Consider the following 25547-nt stretch of genomic DNA (forward strand, 5'->3'; position numbering starts at 1 on the left):
CACTGCATCACCTATTCTCCACTTGGAGGGCACTTTTGGAGCTTGTACCGGAGCTTGTACACAGGGCTTCCTTAGAGGACACCCACATGTAGGGGAACACTGTAGAGCACCTAATCATTAAATTATGGATAAAAAAAGAGTCAAAACATGATGTTTGATTGAGCAGAATAACAAACAAAGTTATGAGAATAAAAACAACCTGCATCACATCTGGCCTTCCAAGAACTCTAATGGCCCAGACATGTGGAAATGGCTTGGAGCGAGGTCAGGACTGTACAGGGAATGTGACAAGAACTCCCTGTAATGTTCACATGGTGTTGGTGAATGATTGTGTGAAGCTTAAATCTTGACATTGGTGACAAGTTATCTATCAGGGATTTTCAGGGATCAGACATTCCACTCGCTGAACGTTCATGCAGCGGGCTCTGAACCACCTCGGCCTGGATTGTCCTCATTTAAAACGTTTGCGCCATTTAAATTTTTAAAGTCTCATCACCGTACCGTGCTTGAGGAAGTCTTTAATCGCTTTTACGCATTCATTCACCAGAAATTTCATCACAAGTCCCAGGTTTCAGTCCTTGTATTAATAAAAATTGTAAAGTAGACCAGATAGATAGATAGATAGATACTATTTGTTGATAGTGAGCATTAATCTGAAATTTGATAATATTAAAGATGTAAAAATTTGTATATTGTTTAAAAAAAAATCTAATTTTATTTGTCACATACACAGTCATACACAGTACGATATGCAGTAAAATGTTTATAGTGTATTTGTCTTTTTTATCATAGTTTTTTTAATTGAACCTCTCCTTAGGAATAGCGTAGCTCTCAGGTTTTTACTTTTATCCGAGGTCACATAAAAAACAAGTTGCCTTTATTAGATGGGAACATGGTACCATGGGATGCTCACAGGCGGTATTCCTTTATTTTCAGTATTTAATTGAATTCAGTTTTATTTGTATAGCACATTTAACAATTGACATTGTCGCAAAGAAGCTTTACACAAGAATTATTAAAGTTTGTATAAAATGGGAATGTCTATGAATAAAAATTATAAGATGAGCAAATCCAGGACGACGGCAACAGTGGCAAGGAAAAACTCCCTGAGATGGCAGTAGGAAGAAACCTTGAGAGCAACCAGACTCAACAGGGAACCCATCCTCATTTGGGTGGGAATCAAATAGTAGTAAATGTTTTATCCGTGTCTGGGTCATAATGAGTTCAATTATTTATTTGTTTATTGTTATTGTTTATTTTGGGAAACACAACCAACAAAGTTCATTAGACAATTTTACAGACAAAAATAATGATTGGGCGTGTGTGTGTGTGTGTGTGTCTATGCCTGTAGGTTGCCAGAAGTCGCGGATTTCAGCAGCACAACTTCCTGGATCATTTGTACTTTAAACCTTTTCCATTTGTTCCAGATTTGGACATAAAACTCAATATACAATCTGTATAGCGTTCATTCATCTACTTCCTGCTGGTCTGTGCTTCTTGGTTGTGGAGATCTTAAATAATAGATTCTCATGATTTCTTTTGTTATTAGCGTCAGAGCTCCAGTTTAAACCTGGCACAGCTAACATGTCCGGGTGATCAGGTTCATCCGAGATGAGAGAGGTGTTGTGTGTATGCATCATTACAGAGTGGGAAGTGTGTCAAATAAAGTGTACATGAGCACAGAGTCAGACACACACACACACACACACACACACAGAGCTGTAAGTTTACATAGGTGCACTTTATGTAAGTGTTTATTTACAGAACAGGAATTTTATTTTTAGTGCAGTGTCAGACTTTTCTAAAGTTAGAACTAACTTTTAAAGGTTCCAGCCTTACCTTCATAAAATTTTACATCAAGCTTGATGAATACGCATCATGGTCATCTATAATATATACGCTGATGTGGTGAACAGAACCATACAAAATCAGATACAAGCAGCACCATTACCACAGCAGCAACACACACATACGTAGAGCATCAACACTTTTGGTAGCAAAGGCTCACAAATACACACACACACACACACACACACACACACGCTACGTATTTGTTCTTCTCTGTTGTCCTTCACATTGGCACCGGAGCTGTATGAGGAACTTCTTTATATTATTATTTAAAGACTATAACATTTCTATTGTCCTGGTCATTTCCTGAAAAGGGCGTTGCGCGTGAAGCTGTACCAGAGGTGTGCAGGTTTCCTCTTGGGTTCTGCTAAAGAAAAGACCTGCTGCTGCGGGATACTGGTGGGTACAGTGATGTGGCGCTGGTGGAGGGGGTGTAAGGGTTGGTGCGGATGGGACACTGGGTGACCTGCGTATTTTATATCTGAGAAGGAAAGTGACATACACATGCAATTTGTATTAGCTAACTTTAGCAAATATATACTTTTTTTTTTTTTTTTAAAAACAACAACAACAACAACTGATCTTACTTTTAATTTTGCCTCGCTTTGATTTTCTGGCATTTTGAATCGCCTGCTTTCTTTGGCTTTCACTAATCTCCATACCTGAGAGAGAGAGAGAGAGAGAGAGAGAGGGAACAGTTGATTACATCACATTTAATACATTAAACATAAAACCCTTACCATAAACAAATATGACACAATACAGTTAGTTCTGATGATTTAAGACGTGCCTTCTTCACCTGGTCTGACACACACACACACACACAGTCTTTATATCCTCCTGCTCTGAGACTCACCCATCTCCTGGTCCTCTTTCACACGTCTGCGTTCTCGGCTGAAAGCCTCGAGCCACAGCTGCTTGTCCTGGGCTTTCCTGCAGCTCAGCACACACAGCACCTCCAGCGTGTCAGGGTTGCGCAGGGCGACGGCGTTCCGCAGCGTCCCCAGGTCCGGGTGCCGGCCGTCAGTCAGGTCCAGGGGCACCACCATGTCCGTGTTGAGGCGTCCGCAGTAGTGCAGCAGGTCTCGTCGTAGGACGTCCTTTTTACAGAAGACCAGCTGGTGGTCGAACAGGAAGCAGCTGCGTTGCTGCGTCTTCCCGGCACGGACCACTCGCGTCAGCTCACCTGAATGGATGAGTTCAGAGCTCCGGGATAAGACGTCTTCACCCTGATGAAAGACACGTTTTAGAGGTTATACTTCAGTAACAACTGTAATGACAGCAAGGTATCACTGTATATACACATATACTGTATCCACATCATGGTTTAATGTGGTGTTGCTCGGTGAGGTTGCCCTCTGGTGGACATTTCGGAGAGTGTACTACAGCAGCAAATTATTTTTTTTAGTCCTGATTATAGAATAAGAATGCTTTGTTTAGTAATTATAAATATTATTTCATACTATAAATGTATATGTACTGTAAGGTGTTGTAAGGTTCGGTCTTGGCCATATATGACTGACACAGAACCTTCAGGTATAGGCTGGCTAAAACCAATCATCTCTAAATTAATAAAAATCGAAATGTAACTAGTTTAATGCTGGATTAAATACGATGCTCAATGTATAAAACATTTAATAGATCTGCAGTTTTGCCCTTTTGAACCTTTAAAGTTTTTATGTAGATGTTTTTCTGTTAGATGAGGTTTTCAGTGGAACCATTTGATGAGGCAAAGAATGCATTTAATCTAATTAATTACCTAATTAGGAGAGGTTAAGTATAAGCAACATATTTTTAATATAAGCAAATTATTTTCTTCTTATTACTAAGAATCTCTCGGACTTAAAAAAAAAATTTCCTGACGTTTGAAATACTCTTCAGTATAGTGCTCCTCGACTGATTAACGGGTTCTCAAAATGAATTTAAAAAAACAACAACCTTTTTTGATTTTGTTCTTGCAAAAAGGTTTAAATTGTAAAAAAAAAAAGAAATTCGGTGTTAGACACATTGATGCAAATGTACTAACAGACAAAGAATCACAAAAAGTGCTGGAACCCTTAAACAATATCCAGACTCGAAACTACAAATAAAGTGTTTTTTTAAGTAAGACACAAGCTACAGGGTGAAAAACTCCGACAGCTGCACGAGTCTCTGATGCTGGAGACGATCTCTGCAGCTGAGACAACAGCGCTGGTCCGTGTAGTGTCTGTCCTCACCTCCCAGTGCAGGATGGCCTCCTGCCAGTGCGCGATGGTGTCGATGCTCTCCAGCCTCCTCTTCCTCTCGTTGATCAGACTGGCCACGTTCTTCATCGCCTCGTGGGCTTTACACACACCTTCGAAGTCGCTAAAGTGAGAAGTGTTGGAAAAAATGAATAAAAAGCTGTTTGTTAAGTGAACTGGAAATCAAATGTTAGAATATTTATTTTGTGTTGTATATGACAGATATTGCTATTTTTTCTAACATAAAGTGCTACAATGCAAACATTAAATACATACATAAATATATTATTCATAATTTTAATTAAGATAGGTATGTGAAATGATTAAATCCATAAAGGTTTATTCACTTTTTAGTCATATCCAGGCTTTTAGATGAAAAAAACGTCCCCTGCTCTTTTCCATGAACACTTTTCCATGATGTGTACCTACCTGTGGTCTTTAGGTGTGTATTTGAGCAGCTCGCCCAGCTGAAGCGGGTATTTACAGATCTTCTGCACCGGCGTGAGCAGGAAGCCGGCGATGGAGATGTCGATCATCTGCTGCAGGAGGCGACAGGCCTCGAAGAAGTGCTTATAGCGTCCCTGCTTCATCAGTCGCTGCAGCTCGGCACACGCGGCCGGGTGTGTGTTACAGTACTCCGAGTATATGGAGAAACCTTCGCCCTGATCGAGAAGGACGGAATGTGAGAGTGTGAGAATGACCGGCGTGAGACATTTCTCTCGCTCTTGAAGTTAGCAAGAAAAAAATAACGTACCTGTTGAAGAAAGCACGAGCCAATCTCACTCGAATGAGGGTTTTCTTTCTTGTAATTCTTTTCTAGATCCTTTAGGAACTTTCTTTGAAACTTGTAGATCTCTTCGATGTTGCTGAAGATGGTCTTGAGTTGGGCGTCTGTGAACATGCCGGGGTGTTTCCTGCACTGGCGGATATAACCCTGAACACACACACATAAAAAGAAACATTTTATTCTTTTAACATGATTATAAGTTCTTCCAAAGGTTCTTGTTGTAGTTTAAGGAGTTGGCCATCAGGGGGAAGCAGTGAGCAGAAAACACAGTGAGAAAGATTAGTGCTTTATTTAATCTCACAAGGATTAGACCAAAAAATAGAAGATTTTAGATAAGGAAATGCAAATCCCTCGACTGATTCATCGTGGTATCAAGTTAAAGGTTTGCTAAGTATAGTAACAAAGGAGGACTTTCCAGGACAGATTTACAACAATAATTATTATTACTTCTAATAATATAACAACTTAAACCAGTAAGTCATAATATATTTTTCCTCTGTAATATGATATATTTCAATAAGTAGGGGAATAATTTGTATTATTATTATATGCTGTTGGAGAAGTCGGGTAAAAGGACATAATATTATTAATATCGCTAATAAAACCATATGTTTTCTGTTAATTCTATAAATGTTTTATTGGTCTTGCGTGTTCATGGTGATCACGAATTTAATGATAGGTAAGGAAAAACTAAAATAATTTAAAATAAATTAAAACAAATAATAATAATTATAATAATCATAATAGGACAGCTGGAATAGGATTTAATAGGAATTAGTAACTAGCGAGGATCTGCGTTCAATTTCCACCATGCGGTCTGTGTGCATGCAGTTTGCCCTGCGATGGATTGGCACCCCGTCCACTACCCTAAGTCTCGTACCCTAGGACTCCTGGGATAGGCTCCAGGCCCCTCCATGACCCTGAATACTGGATAAAGCGGTATAGATATAGATATATAGATATAGATATAGATAATGTTTGACCGAATGATAAAACTAATAACTATAAATCCATGACTACAAAAATTTTTGACAATACATTTAATTTATTCATTTATATTTTCAGCTACAGTTTAATAATCATGTGACCCGTGTATCATATGAACAGTACAACCACAGTAACCAGCCGGTTTCGAGTCCTGAGATCTTTCTTTATAGATAATCAGCTAGATAAAATATCTTTGCTGTATAAACCTTAAAACCTGAGCACAATAACAATCAGTATCTTTGTTTACATTTCACAATCTTCCGAGAAAGTTTCACTGATACGTCAGATGACGTTTAAAGCACGATTGAAATCATCAGGTGTTTGTTAAAATCACCTAAGAGGAAATGTTGCTGCTTACAAACACATGACTGTGGCTCGGGTTACATAATGTGGACACACAGAGTACAGAGTCTCACCAGGAGAAAAGGAACATAGATACAGTTTCAAAATGTTAGAGATTAATCAAAGCTGTGTATCCTGTAAGAACAATCCAGAAACAGGAATGTGTGTGTGTGTGTGTGTGTGTGTGTGAGACCTTTGGCAGAGTTATACAAGGAATCAGAGAGAATGTGTGTGTGTGTGTGTGTGTGTGTGTGTGTGTGTGTGTAAATGCTAGAGTAAGGCGGGGGTATCACAAGAGGGAGGACTGAAAAGATGTGTGAAGGAAATGAAAGAGTTTGGAGGAGATTAGAAACACTAAAGAAAGGAGAGCAACTTAAAGAATATTTATGTTACACTCGGAGAAAGAGAACGTTTTCTCTCTGGAATAATAAGATTGTAAGTTTGTAATGTACTGTAAAGGGTTTCTGAATATTCCTGATAAGAAGCACAAGCCAGGTTTTATAAAACAGGCTATAAAAGGGCGTGTCCTTGTATTCAAATTGGAGTTGCTTGTGGGCGTGGCCTTACCATGTGGTTTGTTTTAAAAGCTCAGACACAAAATGGTTGCGTCCAAAACATCCAAACTCTGTTCTATAATAAAGGTATTAGACATGTGTGTTAAGACTTTAATAAATACCAACGGAAATGTATCATTAAGTTTTAAGTTCTTAAATTATTCTTTGTTGTGGAGCTAAACGACGAATGATTCTGAAGAATGTCTGACAACGTCTCAGGAATCAGCTAAATATAAATAAATAAATAAACAAACCTAAATGATTAGTCTTATTGTTAGAACAATGGACTTATTTGCTGTTGAGGGGGTGCAAACTTTTGCACTTGATGATGTATTTTATATAGTGTGTGAATAAGTAAGAAATGTGTGAGTCTATTAATCTGTGGTGTGAAGATGATTATAACGTCTGATCATATCACTGTAGCTAAAAGCGGTACGGAACAGGACTAGCGCTAGCGTGGAGGGCAGCTCACCTCACAGATATCTCGGAGGTGTTTGATGTAGACGCGCTCTGTGTTCATGATCTCCTGGACCACGTTGGCCCTCATCTGCTCCCGGTGCTCAGAGCTCTGGCTGCGCGGTTCTTTATGAAGAGCCTCCTGCTGTCCTGGAGAGTTCTCCGCGCTGTCGCTGGCCGAGTCCTCCTGGTTCACACGCACCTACGGGACGGGGTTAAATAGTGTTATGAGCTGGTCTTTTATTTATTTATTTTTGGACACGTTTAAGATATCTTAAGCTTTGACCCTGAGCAAACGCTGTGTTTGTTCTGTTCCACTCGACGGGCCTAATCCGCTGCAGAGTAAATCGAGAGGGCAAAACCTGCATATTTGCTCCATAAGAAGACAAGTTTACAGTACTTCCACTTTCCGAAGCCTCGCTGTTCCCATGACCCCCACCTCCCGCAACACCTGCCAATCAATAGCCGTAACCACGGTGACGCTCCTTCAATGGCCTCTTCACTAAACCCTGAGAGCCATTCAGAAGTTTCCATGGCTCAGCGTGGCCTGAGCACGGCTTTGTTTCACGCTCGTCGCTTAGCGGGAACCCGAGCGCACCTCGCTGCACACTTACTCTCACAAAGCTGGAGGGGAACCAGGCCTGCCTCTCGCCCACCAGCCCCCACCACCAGTCTTTCTCCTGGGCGTCCAGCACCCGGATGACGTCCCCGGCTTTGAAGGCCAGCTCCTGCTCGCCCATCGTCACGTGGTCCCACAGGGCCTCGGCGTACACCGCATGTCCCGACGAGATGTACTGTAGTGGAGACAGACATGAAATAAAAATGATTCAGTTTCCCTTGGAAGTGAAAGTCAGGTTATCTCAACACCATGTGGCCCTCACAGGTAGATTCAACCTAAAGCGGCGCATCTACTGGTACCATAAATCTGACTGACCCTTTTACTACCGGCATTAGGGTAATGATTACAGTTACCTAAATGCTCCAGCACAAATATACTGTAGGTACTGTAGTGCTTAGGGTTTGCTGTTGTTTAGAGCTGTGACTTAGCGGTAGAGTGATGATTCAAGTTTTTTTTTTGTTTTTGCTCATTGCAATTTTTATTTCCATAACAGATTTCGAAACGTACTAAAAGTATCTAATAAGCACCGAAACACTATGTATTTAAACATTTCTAAGTTCAGGCTGTCAATATTATCATGTTAATGCATCTGATTAATCATGAAAGTTTAACACATTACTGTTTTTTAATGCAAATTTTATCTATTTATCTATTTATTTTTATGTTAATTGACCACCTTTGATCCTAATGGCTTCCCATAATCATGGCACGGTTACCCGGCTGGGTATGATAATGGCACTTATCATGGCTAATGGATAATAAGATGACTGAGGAAACATCACCAGGGGTGCTGAATGACAAGTTTCATTATAAAAAGCCTGGTTAAGTTTGGATAAAACCAGTGCTTGAGCTCCCGTTTAGGGGAACTATTTTAACAAGAATTCATTAAACATAAAAAGTGGGAGTGGTGGCTCAGGCGGCTATGGCTATAGGTGGTGGACATTTTTGGTCGGACCATCTGGTCACAGACTATTAGCCCAATCCCAGTTCTACCCCTTACCCCTACACTTAGCCCTACCCCTCCGTTTGGCGCGTTAACGTGAAGGGGTAGGGGTGTCTCATTTCTCTTTTGGTTGGAGGGGTAGGGGGAAAGGGGAAGGGCCAGATAGCCCTCCAAATAGAATTGGGATTGGGCTTATGACTGTCATGAACTAGATTTTAAATCTTAATCGATTGACAGCACTATTTTAAAAAAGTGTGAATTTATTCTGAATCTAAAACCAAAAACAGTTACTGAGTATTTGCACAATAGGAGTTGCAGAATTGATTTAACTGCGCGGCTCTGCTCCTAGATGTAATGTAGCTTTCCCAATTATTAGTGTATTTACGGTAGTTGTAATGTTTCTGTGTTGATGCTAGATCGTTAATGGATTCAGAATAGAATTGTATAATGCTTCCGGATTTACTCTCCACCTTTTACTATGAATACGGTAGTAGTAGGAAATTACTTTTTAGCTCATTGTTTAGTGCATTTACGGTAGTAAGACTTTGGCTTATGGTAGTTTATTCATTTGTTAGTGAACGATCATTCTATACATGTAAGAATTATAGAATGATGACAGCTTTCTCATTTATTACTGTATTTATGGTAGTTTTAAAATTCTTGAATTTATAGCAATTTTACAGTTTTATTACACTCTTCTAGTCAGCTGGTTTTATTTGTGTATTTCCCCTCCGGCACTAACACGACACTGGTTACTGGACGTATAATATACAGGAGTGTTTATTAGTCTTTTCACAGTTCCTTTAGGGATTATGCTGATGTTAGTGGTTTGACAGTCAGCCGGTTGTTCTAGAAGGAATGTGGAAAGCTGCATTCCTTACGAGAACTCAGACACGGCCCTGGTGTTTACTTAAACTTGTCTGAATCTGTGATTTGACATTCAGTCAGTGGTCTGGATATTTCTTGCTCCGCCCACATATTTGTTAGGTATGCCAAATTTAGCACACATGCTTTGTTACGGAACACAACACACTGCCAATCCATGGCAGGGCACACACACATACACACACTATGGGCAATTTGGGAACGCCTACAACCTAACCTACACGCTTTGGACTGTGGGAGGAAACCTGGAGGAAACCCAACAAGCATGGGGAGAACATGCAACCTCCATGCACACAGACACGGGAATCGAACCCGGACCCTGGAGGTGCAAGGCGACAACACACTTCGTGGTTGAAACAATGCGAAACGTGGATTTGTTACCGCGCCCCATTACACACCGGAAAATACTAACACTCAGACACAAGAGCACATGAACAGCATCCTTTTACACTCTTCCCTTTCTACCACAAAGAATCATCAACAGCCCCACCCTGTAATGCATACATGACCACATTCAATCATCGGCTTCTCCACCCAGAAACACACACACACACACACACACACACAATATAACAGACACAACATATATTTAACGTGAAAAATGACTACTTGAAGTATTTTCCACGCCAGTTCTAACATGAATTATTGGGAGATTTGATACTTTAATCCTTCATCAAAAGCTGCATGAAAAATGTACATCATGTTTATTTCCAGTACAACATGACTAGGATTTAATTTCTCTCCGCCGAGCAACGCATTTGAAACCTGCAACCTCGAGGTGTATCACATGTTCAGGATAAAGCACTTAGTATAATTAAATGACATTTTAAAGAATGAATTCATGAATCCCGATTTATGAGCCTGTGATGACGAATGGCTTATGAGCTGATTTAATGATTTTACACACAACATCCTGTAGTAAACTATAGCTGAACTGAGAAAGGGATACCGGAAAGAATCAGGCCGTCTGTAGCAGGAGGAATAATCCCTACGTCACTTAGACTAATAAACGCTGTTTATGCTGAGGATAGTTGTAACTGGAGAGACTGAGCACATGCATTTTGCGTCTCCGAGACTACAAGTCTCCTTCTGCTCCATTCATGGAACGTATTTTCATTTATTCCACATGCAAATGATGTATGATGGGCAAATGAGTGACTGACACTCTGGTAACGATGGAGCGGCTCAGCTCTCGCCAGGACTGTTGGGAAATGACTTCACTCTGGAGTTGTGCATCGTGATTGGCTTCGAGACATAATGCTAGATCTGTAGGTTTTGGGCGTTCGAGTCAAAGAGGGACTTTTGATTGTGCAAAATAACAGAACACAGTTATAAAAGTATAAACTCCCTTTATTTCTCTAGAAAATCGCCTAATACACTAATGCACTTGTTGCACTTAGTGTGTTTTACTACAGTAGTTCTTGGATACCATCAAGGTAGAAGGTTATTTTCATGAGCGAAAAACTTTTGAGTGGCCTGACTGAGTCACGTCTGAAATGCCGGCCTCCCAGGAACTCCTTTAGTGGCCCAAATGTGAAAACTTCAGGATTGTATGGTGGATGTGGCATACACTCCCAGACGGGTTCCTGCAACGTCCTGTACAGTTCACTTAGACATGGATCATGTGTTCCACTCACTGAATGTTCACAGTAACGACAGCAGTGTGCTCTTACACACACACATATGTCCTTCTTTGAAACTTTTGTAATGTTCAAATGCTTCTCATCACCATCCCGTGCATGAAGTCTTCGGTAAATGTCAATCGGTTTTATGCCTTCATTCAGGAGAAGTATCATCACAAGTCCCGGTTTGACTTGAACGCCCCTCATACATTGTTTAAACCATTTTGATTAATTTTTCAATTAATGTTCAGACTTAAGGAAAATTAGTCAACAATTCCTGATTAGTCACATTCAAGAATTTAACAGCACTGTGCTATAAAATAATATAACATACACGCGAAATACACACACACACACACACACACACACACTTTACTAACCTGGTTTAAAGTTGACAGATCGACCTCTGGCTGCAGATACGGCGTTCCGTCGGTGATCTCATCAAAACTGCCGTCCTCCTCACTCACGCTGCCATCCAGCCCTGAGTTCCCATCTGCACAACACACACATCAACTGTTCATGTAACACAGAACAACCCTACAACTACCTCTCTCACACACACACACACACTTACCGCTGAGGATTCGTTGTGGTTTGTGGCGACCCACGCGGTCCAGGCCCGTCGGTGTGCTCTGGGAGAAGACACAGGGACGCAGGCGGGCGGATACGCCGCGGTACGGAGGCACGCCGTGAGAGGGCACAGGGGGTCGAGTGACGGGCTGCAGAAGAGCAGAAGCAGCACACTTTCACTCACGGACGTTCACCATGACATATGTTTACAAAGAGTTCAGTGACTGTCCTGTGAAGAGCAACGACCTGAACGAAGGTCAAACGTGGCATGTCAGGTTTATCTGTGGACAGGACGCTATGTTCTGAGTCAGCGTTTAATCTCCAGAATCATGAAACACACTCATCAAGTTAGTGCAGATTAAAAAAAACAACAACAATATTACGCCGTAAAAATGCAGAATGATTTATGCCTCGAGTATGTGCGTGCCATGACACATCCAGGGGCGTGACGCAGGAATACTCTATTAAAGGAAAACTCCAGGATCTTTTAGATTAATGTCTATCCACTGCATCTGCAATGTATGTGCATGTGTGTGTGTGTGTGTGTGTGATTAGCATAGACATTAATTTAGCTTTTTGGAAAAAAATTAAAAATTTAAAATCTGCTTGTAGTAATATAGTAAGGACTGTTGGTTTATTTCTTTTATATTTTCCATTGTTTATTGCATCAAAAAAGTTTCACATTTTTCATTATAATCCAGTGCAGAATAGGTCATGTGGTCTGATAAATCCAGACTGTCCCTAATCCAGAGCGATGTGCATGTCAGGGTAAGAAGAGTCAGTGGTAGCTCAGTGGTTAAGGACTTGGACTGCGGTTCGGAAGGTCACAGGTTCAAATCCCTGTTGGGCCCTTGAGCAACCCTTAACTGCTCAAATGTATAATAAGATAAAAATGTACGTTGTTTGGGATAAGGGCATTTGCCAATTTCCTAAATGTAAGGGAAGCGCATGAAGCGATGCACCCGTCATGCAAAGTGTGAACATGTACATGGTTGCTTCAGTCGCTCAGCTCTACTCGTTATGTGGCAATAAAATGAAGTCCTGACTGTACTGTACTGTACCTCTATCCTCACTGATGGGTATGAAAGAGTGTTTCTGTGCAGCGTAATGAAATCTGGAGGTGTGTTATCTTGGCCTGTCAAATCATCACTACTCTGTAGGATGCTAATAAAACAATAAATATTGGCCCTTAGGCGGCACGATGGCGTAGTGGTTAGCACTATCGCCTCGCACCTCCAGGGTCCGGGTTCGATTTCTGCCTCTGGTCTGCGTGCATGGAGTTTGCATGCACTGTGTAGTCATTAAAAGCACTGAAGAAAAAAAACATAATGGCCCAGCCTCGTTTCCTCATACCACAGACTCGTACACATCTAAAACTTCCTGCCGTTTGAAATGACCTCCGGGTACCCTGGTTTCCTCCCACAGCCCAAAGACATGCAGACATGCAGACTGAGCTAATTGGCCGTAGTGTGTATGAACGAGCATGTGAGTGTGTGTATGTACTGTACAATATGTGTGTACTCTGTCTTGTTCTCTAAGTCTCCTGGAATTGGCCCGGTGACCCTGTATACAGGATAAAGCCAAGCAGTATAGACGATGAGTGAGAGTGAGTGATATTGGCCCTTATTACAAATATTTTCAATCACAGTCATGCAATAGACAAGGTGCTGCTGAAATAGCAAAGGGTTTGACCTCTCCAGTTCAGCACCACTCTGTAGCACCATTATGGAAATTACCAACCAAAAGTCGTAATGTGTTGTGCGGGAAATAAATAATCTAAACTTTTAGCAAGTGTTTCCAAACCAAAACCTCTATTATCCTTATACCACCGCACCTAACACATTTTCTTTGTGTCCAGATTCAGAAAAAAATATTGAAATCTAATTTATGGCGCAATTTTAATTTAATGTATATGTTTTTTTTTTTTTTTAAAGAATGTAACACCTGCAGTTAGCCGCGCATTACGAGTGAGTTCGGAGTAAACAGGTTTTTTCGGTTCTTTTCTCACTACAGGGAAAGTGTTGAAATACATGTTGACGGTCGCGACACATAAACTACGGACGAGGCTGATCAGATCAGGCTGAAAATCGCCAGCGTATTGCTGTTGCTGTAAGCGCGGCTTAAACACCCGGTGATGTCATTTCAAACCGCAGGAACTTTTAGACGTGTACGAGTCTGTGGCATGAGGAAACGAGACGGGCCCATTATGTGTTTTCCTCGAATGGTTTTCTCGGTGCTGATTATGACTCGGGCCTACACAGGGTTCCTTTTGAACACAGTAATTCTGCGTCCGGAATGCATCATTAGACCTCAAGAAAATCCCCAACTAGACTGTGGGATTAGCTCATAATAAAGCCTAAACAGCGAGAGAGAAAACATGATTCATTCAGTCTTACAGTAATCAGCGAGTGTGTGTGTGTGTGTGTGTGTGTGTGTGTATCTGGTGAGTCTTTAGGCTAATAATCTATTTGTGGAGGAAAAAAAGAGAAAAAAAGACATCTGTCCTTTCCTTATCAGTCATTACTTTAGTCATGCTTTCGACACGTCTTAGTTTCTAGAAGATCCGGTTGTGGTCAAACGTGACACCTGAGACTCGGCCAGCTAGCACATGAGCACAGCTTGTAGCATAAAGAGCACCATGGCCTGCAGTTCAGCTGGTAACATGAGCCAGTTTGAATAACCCGTGAGCAGTGCGTCTGAGTCCTGGGGTCATGTGGGCTCGCTATCTATCAGGGTCTGTTTTTTTCTTGAAATGTTTAAATCTGTTTCCTTTATCAGCTGTGTTTCATTACACACCGTCTGTTCAACAAGCCTGGAATATGCTGTAACTGAATTAGCTACACGGGAACTAGCAAGTACAGTTCTGTGCTAAAGTCTTACGCTCATGCAAAAGCAGGTTTTGCTTCAAAAAGAACAAAAAAACGCAGTTTTATAATGAAATTAGCTACATAGTTTTCCCGAGCGTCCTCGACCCAGGACCTGACGCAGTTCTTCTGACGACCGTGACTGTCGCACCCGCTTCTTTTCCGCATGCACAACCCGGCAACTTCCTGCTTTTTGCCTAAAAAGTGGCTTATATAATGAGATGCTTTCCTTTCTGGCATTATTGTGCATCTTGCTGTAACAATGAATTCTGTGTTGGAAGTTTAAAAATGTTTTTGGACTCGCTAAGAATGCCTCAGTAATAAAGTCTAAAAAAAAAACAGATTTTGTACAGATTGGTGTGTGAGGTGCATTAAGCAAGTCATATGTTTTGAATGAATTTAAAGGGTCTGTATTTTATAACTGAAGATGGTCTTAGACTCGGCTGATGGACGAACTGACTATTTTGATTTAAACATATTTCTTTACACATTTCGTACTCATTTCCCCAATTTTCTTTTTGATTCTGCGTCTTATCACCTTACGAGCGACAGGCTGGCGAGAGAACATTTCAGTCCTTTTTTATTACAGCACAATCTAACATGTGCTGATGGCATGACCTGAAAGCCTGGGACAGATTACTAATTAAAAAGAAGCTGAGGGATAAGATGAATAAATCAAGGCTTACAGAAGGCAACTCAGCATCGTCCTTCTCGTCAGGAGACGCAAACAGATCCACTCCTCCTATCACCGAGATAGGACGCCTCCTCCTGCTGTCCGTGCATCCGTTCACAGTGCTGCTCTCTTGAGTATCTGAATCAGGGTGTGTGTCGTTAGCGCTACACCGCTCCTGAGCGTCACCCTGGAGCTCCATCTCCTCCATGGGGACGGCGTACTTTCTGCACATGAGCTGTCCGTAGTCAGAGATTGGTCGAGGTTTGTTTGTGTTGGGCCTCCTCGGGGGCACGGTAGAGACGGGCGTGTCGCAGGAGGAGGCTGGCGAGGCTGGCGATGTTGGTGTTGTCACCAGGGGCGGCTCTGCAGCACAGGTGGGTGTGACAGGAGGGCTGATGAACACTGAGTCGCTGCATCTTTCATGGTTTGACTTCAGGAGGTCTGTGAAAGACGGTTCTTCGGATGGCGCCTGGAACGAACGAGTGCGCATTTAGTGAAGGAAAAAATGCAACTGTGATGATTTAACCTTAAGTCATAAGGGTGTGAGTGAGGGTGCAAAATGCAGGACATGCATTAAAGGTGTAGTTGTTCTAAAATCATCACTTGCTGACATGATGCTCTTTTATAATGACACCCTTCTGATAAGGGCTTTAAAAAATCTGCTTACCTCTAGACTTTTGCTCTGTCTCTCCGGAGTCTTCCAGATGCACTGAAACGGCACACAGTGGATCAGCACCATGGTGACACACACACACACACACACACACACACGCTCCTAAACACAAACAAACAGAGCGTCTTGTGCTCTTGGAGGCATTCCGTTATAATCTGCTGTACCAGGTTCCTAAGACCGACACATGCCTGTATCTGTGTGTGTTTCTTGTGCGTTTTTTGGACTTTGACTCGTGAGCCGGCTGATAGGTGTCCCGAGTGACGTCTAGGAGCTTTGTTTAGGCAACGGTGCTAATCATAAACCCCATGCCATCAATCATTAACCCTTGTCAGTAACACGACAGCCAAGCCATCTGTGTCAACTGTCAGGAACTGTGAGACTCTAACCGGTCTAATGCATCCACTGACTTAATTATGTATATTGCAATTTTAAACTGTACGGTTTCAGACTGAGAGAGGCGTTTGGTGCGTGATCGCTCTGCCTATATGTCAGATCACAACGGCAGGTACGGGGGTCAGCTTAAGGTTTGACGTACACTAGAATCAATCCGTCCATGTACTCCACTGAATACAATCTGTCTCAATCTGTCCCACTTATCAGCACTGATAGCAGGAGTCAATGGCATTGAATTGACCCCAAATAATCCATGTCCTTGACGGTAGACATTTATAACTGTTTCGTCCCTGAGAATGCTTTTATTCCATGCCGTAGGACATCAGATGTGCCAAGAGCATTGTTTTACACTTTACAAACTGTTTTCCCCAATAAAAACTATTTCTTGGGTGAAAAGTTTTTTTTACTTCTTTACTCATGATTGGATGTTTCTGTTTAGTCATGATGAATTTACATTAATACACTGCTGCGATGGAATAGAGCCATCAATTACAGGTGGACTGTTTAATCCGATTCGATTGCAATTCTCGATTTGAATCGTTTCTCTAGCACTAATGTTCTTTGTCAGGTTTGTCTAAAATTTTTCTCTTTTTCTTTATTTAGTTTTACATTTAAGGTAAAATGTTGTAGTTCCTTTATAATCCTGAACTCAAAGATGAACACATTGGCAGGACGGCGTCTCGGGTATTAAGAGCAAAAACAAATCTGAAAAAATAAATAAATAAATCTAATATCGAATTGGGATATTCATAAAATCATGATACTGATAAAATCGCAATACAAATGGAATCGACACCTAGGTATCGCGATAATATCATATCAGGAGATCCCTGGTTATTCCCATCTCTATACCTGATGAATTCTGATTCATACATTATCAAAGCATCTTACCTCCAAGTTCACTTTATCACTGTCCAGTCTCTGCTCCTGTCCTGGCCTGGTGCAGTGCTCATCCAGGAACATAACTTCACTTTTCACATTTTGTTTGTCCTTCACATTCCCCAAATTTCCTGTGGCAGGAGTAACAGGGTCAACAGAAACATCTGAACATGACGTCGGCAAGCCCGATGGAAGCTGGACTTGATAAGAACTGGAGAGCTTTTCTGTGGAGCGGGAACACTCAGGAACCTGATGATTCAATGCATCCACAGTAATGGGTACTGAAGAATTGGCGTGTACAGCTGGGGAGTGGCTGTGAACATCAGCCTTTACTTTCTGCTTGTCATCTGGACAGGTGTTGGAAGGTGGGGGTCTGCGTTGACGTTCGAGAGCAGGTACGCAGGGAGTCCTGCGGCAGTAGTCATCATGGAGCTGGCTGAGGGCTGATAACGGGGCTCTGGGGGTGGAGACGGGGTTTGGCCTGCGGTTGCTAGACAGGTCTGTTAAACTGCCGACGAATTTGAGCATCTTTCCCCGCATTCCTATGGCGCCTGATACACATTTCTGCCCTTCCGCAGATGAAGCATTGGTTGTTCTCTGGCAATTTGGAGTGCTCGACTCGTCTAGGTTGTGAGTCGAGGGTACTTTGCATTTGAAAGGACTTTTGAATACGTGCAAGTTATCAGCGCTTTTGCTAAGTCTACTCAAGGCCTTCACATTGTCATCAGTATTAAAAATTACATCAGGTCCGGTGGGTTCCACAGTGCTGAAGGGTCGAGTCCGAGGAGCAGATGCTTGAGCGGAAGAACCTTCCGATTTTTTTGATCCGTTGTCCAACAAGGAGATGCGCCCTGGTCCATATGCTCTACGTATACTCCGCGAGAAGTGTGAGTTCCTCTTTAGGCCACAGTCATCTTCCTCGTAATCATCCTCCTCATCAGAAACACCTGGAGCCGTTGTACGGTTATTAACCCTTGGTATCTCCTTTCCATTGGTCTGACTGCTTACAAAAGGTCTTTTGGTTACTAAGAAACCGTTGCTCTCCTGATTATTCAAGGACAAGTCTTTCTCCTGATGGTCTCCTGTGACACCCCCCCTGTTCTGGATGCCCTGGAGAACAGAGGACCGCAACTTTTTAAAAGAACCCATGAAATGGAGACCTGGCCATGCTTGCGAAGCACTGGCTGGGCCTCGAAGTGGCGTCCGCTCGCTGCCTGTCGCACCGCACTTCCGTTGGAAGGAAAAGCTCCGCACGTTCTTGGAGGGGCATGATATAGCTTGTGCATCAACCGTCACATGGTTCATACCATTGAGTCTCTGTTTCTCACAGCAGGTCTCAGAGTGGACTGGCTTCACTGGGGCACCAGGATTTATCCGCTTCTCCGGCTCAAAGGAGTTGCAGATAAGCCTCACTGGGGCCTCTGGGTGATGATCAAGAGAGGCCCCTTTTGATGGGTAAGCCCATGAGGTCGAGGCTAAGTCTGAGGAAGCAGTCTGCAAGAAATAAAAGCCAGTGTTTACAATACAGGCAGAAGAAAACTGATACTTTCAAGCACAGAGCTAAAAAAGCAGAATGTTAACTGATTAACTAATGATGTAATATAATGAGCTGATTATCCTTGATTTCTCATTGGTGTCTCTGCTGATGCCAGCACCTCATGGGGTGATTACGTTTTTGTCTTATCTGTGAAATATTGGTGTTGTGTCACGTTTTCTAGTTATCCCTGCTTGTGAGTGTTACACAAGTATACACATGTCTTATGAGCAGGCATAACATCGAAAACTGGTTAACCTTTTAAACAACATAGATGACCTTCTGCTACTCTGGGCGTACAGGTCACGCGTCTGTCCAGAAGATTTCCTGGTGGTTACGTAAGAATAATGAATGGAACACCGTTACAGGCTGACTTATACTGGGCAATAAATTATTTGTTGAGTGTTATGATGAAGAGTCGCTGGTTGAAGGCCGCACCATTTTACGAATGCTTGTGGAACTCAAGACACTCAGTGGGTCTAAGGGTATAGATGTGGTAGGTAGGTTTTCTCTTTTGATTAAAGGATTCTGTAGGCATGACTAGGCCATACAAAAGCTCTAATCCATTGTGATTAATTGAACAAATTGCTTAGTTTTTTCTCCGTGTTCACATTCTGAGAGCGAAACATCCGAGAGAGGGGACGGGGGTCCAGCTAAGAAGGCTGATCTGATTTACCTCCCACCTGTTGTGTCCCCTATTAGTGCAATAGAGACAGACAAACACGCTCCTAGCCTGGGTCTCTAACCCTGCTATGACCTCAACATGGAGGCGTAATTACTGCCTGATGGTCGCTCAGATCTCATACAGCTTTTCCCCCAAACCACACCGCCTCTTCACACACTGACTTTCCCAGCCCAGGACATGCTATAACATTAGACCAAGCTCTTCAAAGCCTGCAGATTTTTTTTGTTATGATGAGGTAGGTGAAATGGAATTTGCATTTTAGCCTTTGTTTGACTTTTCCTTTAAAAGAATGCAATTAAAACTACTCCCTAGTCCCTCCTAGATCTGCCAACATGGGCTGCACTTTCCAGCATATCACCATTTAATGCCGCTCTCTCTCTCTCTCTCTCGCTCTCGCTCTCTCATTTCCCTGGCTCGACACTCACATGATAAATGCAGGAGCGGAGTTAATTAAGAGCTCAGAAAGAACACCCCCTCCCCTCGCCTACCAACTGGAGCCAGGATCAGATTAAACTCCCAGATAGGAGGGCTGCAAACAAACACACATGTTTACAAAAAAAAAGGAAAAGAAAACCTAGACCCGGCAACAAATCACTCACTCATCTTCTATACTGCTTTTTCCTGTATACAGGATCGCAGGGGCCTGGAGCCTATCCTAGGAGACTTGGGGCATGAGGTGGGGTACACCTGGATGGGAAGCCAATCCATCTCAGGGCACACCAATTAGCCTAACCAGTATGTCTTTGGACTGTGGGAGGAAACCCACCAAGCACGGGGCGGGCATGCAAACTCCATGCACAGACCCCGAAGCGGGAATCGAACCTGGACCCTGAAGGTGCACTAAGCCACCGTGCCGCCGCGACAAATTATAGATGAATAAACGTAACTTCAAACCTTTGCCTGGTTACAATTTTCCTTCTTTTAATAATTGACCTTTATTGTCACGTCTATGATTTGGAAATGTGTACATACACCACTTCGATATTCTCACATAAACAATAAAGACAAGACAACCTCAAACTAATCTCACTTCCTGCGTCATAAAACAAAGGCGCCGTCTTTCATACACCAAACATCAAACGCACGGTGCCGCGCTCCGAGCTGCACTCATCCTAATTACACCTGGCGTAACAAGAAGAAGGTTGTTACCTTCGCCAGTGTTGCGTCGTGTAGTAATGAGTAGTACTGCTGTGACATTTTTGGCTATTCAGCTATGCAGAGGTCACAGGATTAACCCACCATACTGGTTCTAGTGAGCTACCTAGATGAGCGAGTCTCTCTGGCATGCCACATCACTCAGGAAAATGCCATTGAAGTACTGATTCATACAATGACAAAACCCGGACGCTCTTGTTAATAACAATAAAGTAATTGTGACGAAATTACAACACTGCGGCGCGTGTCTGGAGCCTTAATATCTCGCCGGCTTTTGGAGCATCTCTGTATGTCCATGTCACACCGCATTATCTATCTGCTAAACTCTTGACCCAGCCTGCATTCTGTTCCTGACTTATTCTAATTACAGGGCCTTTAATCGTTCATTTGCGTCTGAGTATGCACAAACACGGATGTGTGTTGAGATGAAGAAGAAGACAAAGCGAGACGAGACGTGACAGACGTTCCCAGCTGAGGAAATACCTCAGCGTGAGCTCAGCGAGAGTCTGACGTACAGCACAAAGGCCACAAATGTGCACTGAAAGAGGGTGTAATTTACTCGTGTTTGCTGACGGCCCCTGCATACCACGTTATGACCCAGTTCCTTGTTTCTGGCAGGTGAAAAGGAAAGCGATTGTAGGCTAGGAACACGCCCTGCTGGTGGCGTGGGAAGCCTGGTAACACCACCAACTCCTCAAGCATTTGCTTACCACGAGCTGGACTGTAGTGGGTCCCTCGGCCTTTCTCAGCCTTTGGCTAGAGACCAAACCTCCAGGAACAATTTCGCTGACGAAGTATTTACTCATACTAATGCTGAAGCGGAGGAGAGTACTTAAATAAATTGAGTTTTTTTTTTTTTTTTAAATATGTTGCTCATTCTTGAACTGTGTACACAAGGGCTTAGGGCTGGCCAATTTATAATGCTTATCTGGGATGATGCGGCGTCAATAATACGTCCCCCAGAGCTGATTATCTTCCAAATACAGCACATCCTGAAGCCTTTTATTCTTCTAGCAGGTTAATGTCAGTCTGTCCTTTTAATATTTTCATATTAATATATAATTGATTTAAATAAAGTCTGACTATATATATATATATATATAAACTGGACAAACTGAGTTTTTTAAAGCACTTTTACAGCAACGTAGAATAGGGAAAGTAAATTTATACACAAACCAGTATGAAGACTTTCAGTCAACAACTGCAAGAAAAGTACAAATTCCTGCAGAGATCAACAGCTCCTGGAATGTGGACGTGTGTGGTAACAGGGGCGGTTCAGTAGCAAGCGGGAGTAAAAGCAGTTTAACTTATGGCTGTCTGCATAAAAAGAGGATTAAAAAAAAAGAGGAAAAGAAATTAAAGTCTGCATCCTGTGTTTGTTTGAGTAACGAAGTCCGTCTTCGGCTTCACCGTGGAGGAGGACATTCCAGCGCCGGAGATGTTGTGTTAATGTCTGTCAGACGGAAAGATTGCCTGGAGTCATAAAAGGTCTTCGGTGAGAGGCAGAAACGAAGTTTAGGATTCTTACACTTGTTGAGATGTTTATCACATGATTGTTTTTTCTAACTTAGTTGTACCACGTCTGCTTTGCTCAGCAGTCACACCGGATGAGAAGTATAAAAGTCCAAAGTCAAGTCACATGTCAACTACATTTCGTCAGTCTGAAAGCCTTTAGATAGGCTGTGCAGACGTAAAGAATAGTGCTGTCACACTGTAAGACGCCTGGGGCTGATATGCTGGTGTCTTACACAACACACTGATCGCCTTGTAATACAGAACCACATTACTATATAACAGCACTATAACAGCACATTTGCTATACAACAACAAATCACTATTCTCCATCACTATAATCATCACCACAATACCCTGTCATTTAACATCAATCACTGTAACCATCATCACTACAATACACCTTTACTCTACATAAATCACTATAACCATCATCACTACATTACACCTTTACTTTACACCAATCACTATAACCATCATCACTACAATACACCATCACAATATATCAATCACTATAACTATTATCACTACCATTACCATTACACTACATCAACCATTATAGGAACTATACTAATGCAAACCCTTATTACTATGTCGGAACAATCAGACTAACTACTATTACTATAATAACAACCCATGACTGGATAACAACCATTACTACAATAACACAATATCATTATACAACAACATTTACTACTATTGCACCTCATCACTATACAACAACAACATTCACTACTCTATCACCCCATCACTATACAACAACATTTACTACTATTGCACCTCATCACTATACAACAACATTCACTACTACAGTATATCACCCCATCACAATACAACAACATTCACTACTACAGTATATCACCCCATCATTATACAAACAACATTCACTACTATTGCACCTCATCACTATACAATAACATGTACTACTATATCACCCCATCACTATACAGTACCTTTTACTACTATACAGTAGCCCCTCATCACTACACAACACTTACTACTATTGCACCTCATCACTATACAACAACATTCACTACTATATCACCTAATCACTATCCAACAACATTCACTACATCACCCCATCACAATACAACAACATTTACTAATATATTACCTAATCACTATACAACAACATTCACTACTATTGCACCTCATCACTATACAACAACATTCACTATTACAGTATATCACCCCATCACTAAACAAACAACATTCACTACTACAGTATTGTACCCCATCACTATACAATAACATGTACTACCATATCACCCCATCACAATACAATAACATTTACTACTATACAGTAGCACCTTATCACTACAAAACACTTACCACTATATCACCCCATCACTATACAACATTCACTACTATATCACCCCATAACTATACAACACCATTTATTACTATATCACCCCACTACACAACAATATTCACTACTACAGTATAGCACCCAATTAATACACAACAACATTTACTACTATATCACCTCATCACTATACAACAACATTCACTACTATTGCACCTCATCACTATACAGTACAACAACATTTACTACTACAGTATATCACCCCACCACTACACAACAATGTTCACTACTACAGTATAGCACCCAATTAATACACAACAACATTTACTACTATATCACCTCATCACTACAACACTAACACTAACTACTATAACACACCATCAGTACACAACAAGCACTACTATACACTATATCACTAACAATAACTACATACAATAATAATGACAATAAATACAATGACTATTCACAAACAGTCACTACAAAGACAGTCACAACCCATTTACTATGTACAGCACTCACCATAGTAACTATCACTATGGCAACCGCTGGGGGTTTGGGGGCAGCAGGGCACACAATGCACCCCTCAGTGCAGATCCTCCTCCTCCTCTTCAGCTTTCCAGGCAACACGTTTTTTTAACCAACAGATAAAACTGAAGCTTGGGGAATTTACAACTTTAAGTCTAAGCAGCGGTTTATATTCCTAGAAGTAAAATATTTAAAAGATGTGAAGAAAAGAACGAAAGAAGAAACAACAGATACAATGTTACCTTCCTCATGCTGGCGGTGAAGCGCTGGAGTTTCTCCCCGACTTTCAGCAGAGCTCCAGCGCGCGGCTCCGTCTCACAGCGACCAGTCCAAAGTCCGCGGGAGTTCTCATGCTCGGCTTTGATCGGCAGGGAACAAATCGAAAAGTCGTTCACAAAGAGATTAGGATTAATGTTCACAACAGCGTAGTGCTGTTACATTGTGGGAACAAGTTATTAAAAAAAGGCCTAGAAAAGCGTTTACTGACTTTAACCAGCAATGTGGAAATAAAAAAAAAATCAGATACTATAAATAACTGATTTTTTTAAATAAAAAAAAGGCGCAACGCAAGGCTGTGCGCGCTCACGACTTGTTGCGTGTGTGTGCGGCGCTGAGCGGAGAGTCAGTTCTCCCGCATCGCTGCACTTGTCGCGCTGAATGAGCAGAAAGCCCAGGTTGCCAGATTTGTACAAACGCACCACCGATATCCATCCATGCGCATCCATTTCACATAATTTTTTTTTTTTTTAACTGGTGTTTACTTTTGATGCAGCTCGAACTTCTGTGAAATAAAAAAAATAATAAATAAATAAATACCCAGACAACATTTTTTCTAATAAAAATAGTAAGGATGATTTCAACACATTCAAAAATGTACCGCCAAAAGTTTTCTATATTTTCTCGGTAACTTATCATCTATACCCCTTTATCGTGTATTCAGGGTCGCGGGGGGCATGGAGCCTATCCCAGGAGGCACGAGGCAGGGACACCATGGGAAGGGTGCCAATTCATCGCAGCACACACACATACACACACTCACACACTAATTCACACACTACGGGCAATTTGGGAACACCAATCAATCTAATCTGCATGTCTTCGGACTGTGGGAGGAAACCGGAGCACCCAGAGGAAACCCACCAAGCACTGGTTCTATATTAAATATGTAGTACAATTTTTATTTAAATACTTTATTTAATATTTTATATTCCTTATTTAAATATTTAACTTTTCATATTCTATTTTCTTTTTTATTACTATATATTTATTTTATATTCTTTATAGCGCAGACCCTGAAAATAACAGATGAGAGAATTATGTGTATCAGGTTTTCATCAGGCCCAGAATATCTATTGGCACCCCTGAACATTACACTACTATAAGCTTGTGGACACCTGGATTGAGGTTCCCTCCCAAACAGTCACCACACTGTTGGAAACACACTATTGTATATAATGTATCCGTACAGTGTTTTACAAATTATTTCCCTTCACTGAAACTAGAAGGCTCAAAC

General features: G+C 41.7%; 1 protein-coding gene across 1 annotated transcript; it reads right to left on the reverse strand.

Annotated features, from left to right (window-relative positions):
- Positions 1-1722: 1722 nt before the first annotated feature.
- spata13 (spermatogenesis associated 13) lies at positions 1723-24631 on the reverse strand. The gene is made up of 14 exons (XM_053488267.1): positions 24277-24631; positions 17330-18811; positions 16040-16081; positions 15386-15841; positions 11840-11984; positions 11646-11758; positions 7811-7990; positions 7213-7398; positions 4825-5004; positions 4500-4732; positions 4065-4194; positions 2705-3077; positions 2436-2510; positions 1723-2329 (listed from the first exon to the last, which is right to left on the reverse strand). The coding sequence occupies exons 1-14, from the start codon at positions 24283-24285 to the stop codon at positions 2148-2150; spliced, it is 3786 nt and encodes a 1261-aa protein (XP_053344242.1). The 5' UTR covers positions 24286-24631; the 3' UTR covers positions 1723-2147.
- Between the last annotated feature and the right edge of the window lie 916 nt (positions 24632-25547).

The sequence above is a fragment of the Clarias gariepinus genome, chromosome 26 (assembly GCF_024256425.1).
Source record: "Clarias gariepinus isolate MV-2021 ecotype Netherlands chromosome 26, CGAR_prim_01v2, whole genome shotgun sequence".
Classification (NCBI taxonomy): Eukaryota; Metazoa; Chordata; class Actinopteri; order Siluriformes; family Clariidae; genus Clarias; species Clarias gariepinus.